The 2,646-nt window shown below is 61.6% G+C and overlaps 1 protein-coding gene across 1 annotated transcript in view; it reads left to right on the top strand.

Annotated features, from left to right (window-relative positions):
- ATP4A (ATPase H+/K+ transporting subunit alpha) overlaps positions 1 to 2,646 on the top strand; it is a 13,546-nt gene that overhangs the window by 3,758 nt on the left and 7,142 nt on the right. Inside the window, exons 8-11 of the mRNA XM_007470995.1 lie at positions 676 to 874; positions 1,255 to 1,364; positions 1,451 to 1,585; positions 2,090 to 2,282. Coding sequence (XP_007471057.1) covers positions 676 to 874; positions 1,255 to 1,364; positions 1,451 to 1,585; positions 2,090 to 2,282 — 637 coding nt within the window. The remainder of the gene's footprint in view (positions 1 to 675; positions 875 to 1,254; positions 1,365 to 1,450; positions 1,586 to 2,089; positions 2,283 to 2,646) is intronic.

Raw genomic sequence — 2,646 nt, 5'->3', positions numbered from 1 at the left:
AGAGCGGTGCGGTGAGCTGAGAGGCCTGTCCATCTGTCTCTTCGTTCATCCGGGCTTCCCTCCATCCTCTCCCTGTCTGTCCATCTATCCATTTTGCTCCCATCCACCCACCCACCTTCCCGTCATCCATCCTGCCCCCATCCATCTTCCCCCCAATCCCCCCCATCCCCCCCCCATCCCCATCTCTCCACTTATCCCATCCACTCAGGAAGCACCCACCGGGGCTACTCTGGGCCATGTCCTGTGCCACACGCTGAGGACTCAGAGATGAACAGGCAGGGGCTTTGACAGGAGGAGGCTGAGGTCCAGTGTTGAAGGCTGTGGGTAGCCTTCAAGAGTCAGCACTCAGTCCAGGGCCAGCCCAAGAGGAGGCTCAGGAAATGTTAGTTTTCTCATTTTGATTGTGCTGTAAGAGAAATTATAGAATCTCAGCTAGGGCAGCTTAGAGCTGGGCCTGGCTACGTATATCTGGTGGACAGAATGGGGAGGCATCCCAAGTGGAAAGCACAGGCTGGACAAAAGCTTGGAGGCAAGAAAAAGCCTACTCTTCGCAGGGGGATGCTGCATAGGCAGTACTGTGGCTAGGGTAAAGGATCCCCGGTGCCGGGAGAGGAGGGAAGTGGGACTGGGAGCAAGGCCTGGTCCCCAAGCCTGCATTTCTCACCCTTCCCCCAGGTCTGCCTGTCCCTGACAGCCAAGCGGCTGGCCAGCAAGAACTGTGTAGTCAAGAACTTGGAAGCAGTGGAGACACTGGGCTCCACGTCAGTGATCTGCTCTGATAAGACAGGGACCCTCACTCAGAACCGCATGACTGTGTCCCATCTGTGGTTCGACAACCACATCCACTCGGCTGACACTACAGAAGACCAGTCAGGTGTGGGGGTGGGAGGAGACAGCAGCTGGGCAGGATCTGGTAGATGGTGGAGACCTAGCGGGGAGCTCTGGGGTTACTGAAGGGAGCCTGGGGAGGGCTTTGCATTAATGGAGAGGGGGCTCCATCTGATCAGGCGAAGGGCGGCAACCTGGGTCTAGGGAGGGGGCTAAGCTGCAAGTCTGTGAAGGGGCTTGGTACTTATTGGGTCTCATGGGAGACGATACTGAGTCTGGAGAGAAAGCTCCGTCCTGGGGTATGAGGAGTTGTTTGGGTCCCACCCAGGTCTGGGGCGGGGATCCAGTCCTGATTCCGGGGGGCGGGGTTCGGTTCTGGTATGGGAGAGCTCCTTCGCGGCCCCAGCCTGGATGCCTGACCTCCAGGGCAGACGTTTGACCAGTCCTCGGAGACGTGGCGGGCGTTGTGCCGCGTTCTCACCCTGTGTAATCGTGCTGCCTTCAAGTCGGGCCAGGACGCAGTGCCCGTGCCCAAGGTGAGAGCCGGGGCGCTCGGGGGAGGGGATCCCGGGAGCCTCCTGGTGCAGCCGGGAGCGCTCCTGACACCGGCCTGCGTTCCCAGCGCATCGTGATCGGGGACGCGTCGGAGACTGCGCTGCTCAAGTTCTCGGAGCTGACGCTGGGCAATGCCATGGGCTACCGCGAGCGCTTCCCCAAAGTCTGCGAGATCCCCTTCAACTCCACCAACAAGTTCCAGGTGTGCACCAGCCGCGGCCGGCCCCGCCCACGGTCCAGTCCCGCCCACAACAACCCCTGCCCACTTCAGGCCCCACCCACATTCAGGACTGGCCTGCGGCTGGGCTTCACTCTCAGTCCCCGCCCTCTCCACAGCCAAACCCCACCCACATCTCCCGTCCCGCCCACAGCCAAACCCCACCGAGGTTCCGGGCGCTCCGCCCGCTCTCACCTGTCAGGCCCTTGGTGGGGAGAACCTCCTAATCCAAATCCCGCTCCAGTCCAACTCCGACCCAAATTCTGCCCGTTCCCCATGCCTAGACCCCTAACTAGGCCCCTCGGTCCGCCCCAACCCTCAGCCTCTACCAAGGACCTGCCCACCAAGCAAGCCCCTCACCCTCGGTCCCAGCCTGACCTTCCCAGGGCTATTCCGGCAGCGCTTGGGCGCCATCAGCCCCGCCGTTCCCCAAGCCCCGCCCCTCCCTCTTGACCTCGCCCACAACACGGCCTCCTCCTCCTCCCACAGCTGTCCATCCACACCCTGGAGGACCCGCGCGACCCGAGGCACGTGCTTGTAATGAAGGGGGCCCCAGAGCGCGTGCTGGAGCGCTGTAGCTCCATCCTCATCAAGGGCCAGGAGCTGCCGCTGGATGAGCAATGGCGCGAGGCCTTCCAGACTGCCTACCTCAGCTTGGGAGGCCTGGGCGAACGCGTCCTGGGTAAGACCCCCAAGCCAGGGTAGAGGTTAAACCCGCGTGCGAGGAGGCGCTAGCACGGAGCCTGCCCGACCTTCCCGGCCCAGCCCTGACCCTGACCTTTCCCATCATTGCTTGACAGTTGACCTGCCCCAGTCTACACGCTCAACTTTGACTTTCCTATCTCAGTCCTGAGCCCTGTCCTCAATGCCTACCTTGACCCAACCTCTCCCAACCTGTTCTCACCTGGGTCTTACCTGTCCTGACCCAACATGTGATCCCTTGATTTTCCCCAGCTCTTGCCCCAGCTGATGACCTGCGCTTGCTTTCTTTCACCTCTGCCTTTCAGCGTACTCCTCTTGACCCTTTGACCTCCCCCCGCCCGCCC

This window comes from Lipotes vexillifer, unplaced genomic scaffold (genome assembly GCF_000442215.2).
Source record: "Lipotes vexillifer unplaced genomic scaffold, Lipotes_vexillifer_v1.1 scaffold182, whole genome shotgun sequence".
NCBI lineage: Eukaryota > Metazoa > Chordata > Mammalia > Artiodactyla > Lipotidae > Lipotes > Lipotes vexillifer.
Note: the sequence above shows the minus strand (reverse complement) of the source record. Positions and strands in the feature narration are given on the sequence as shown.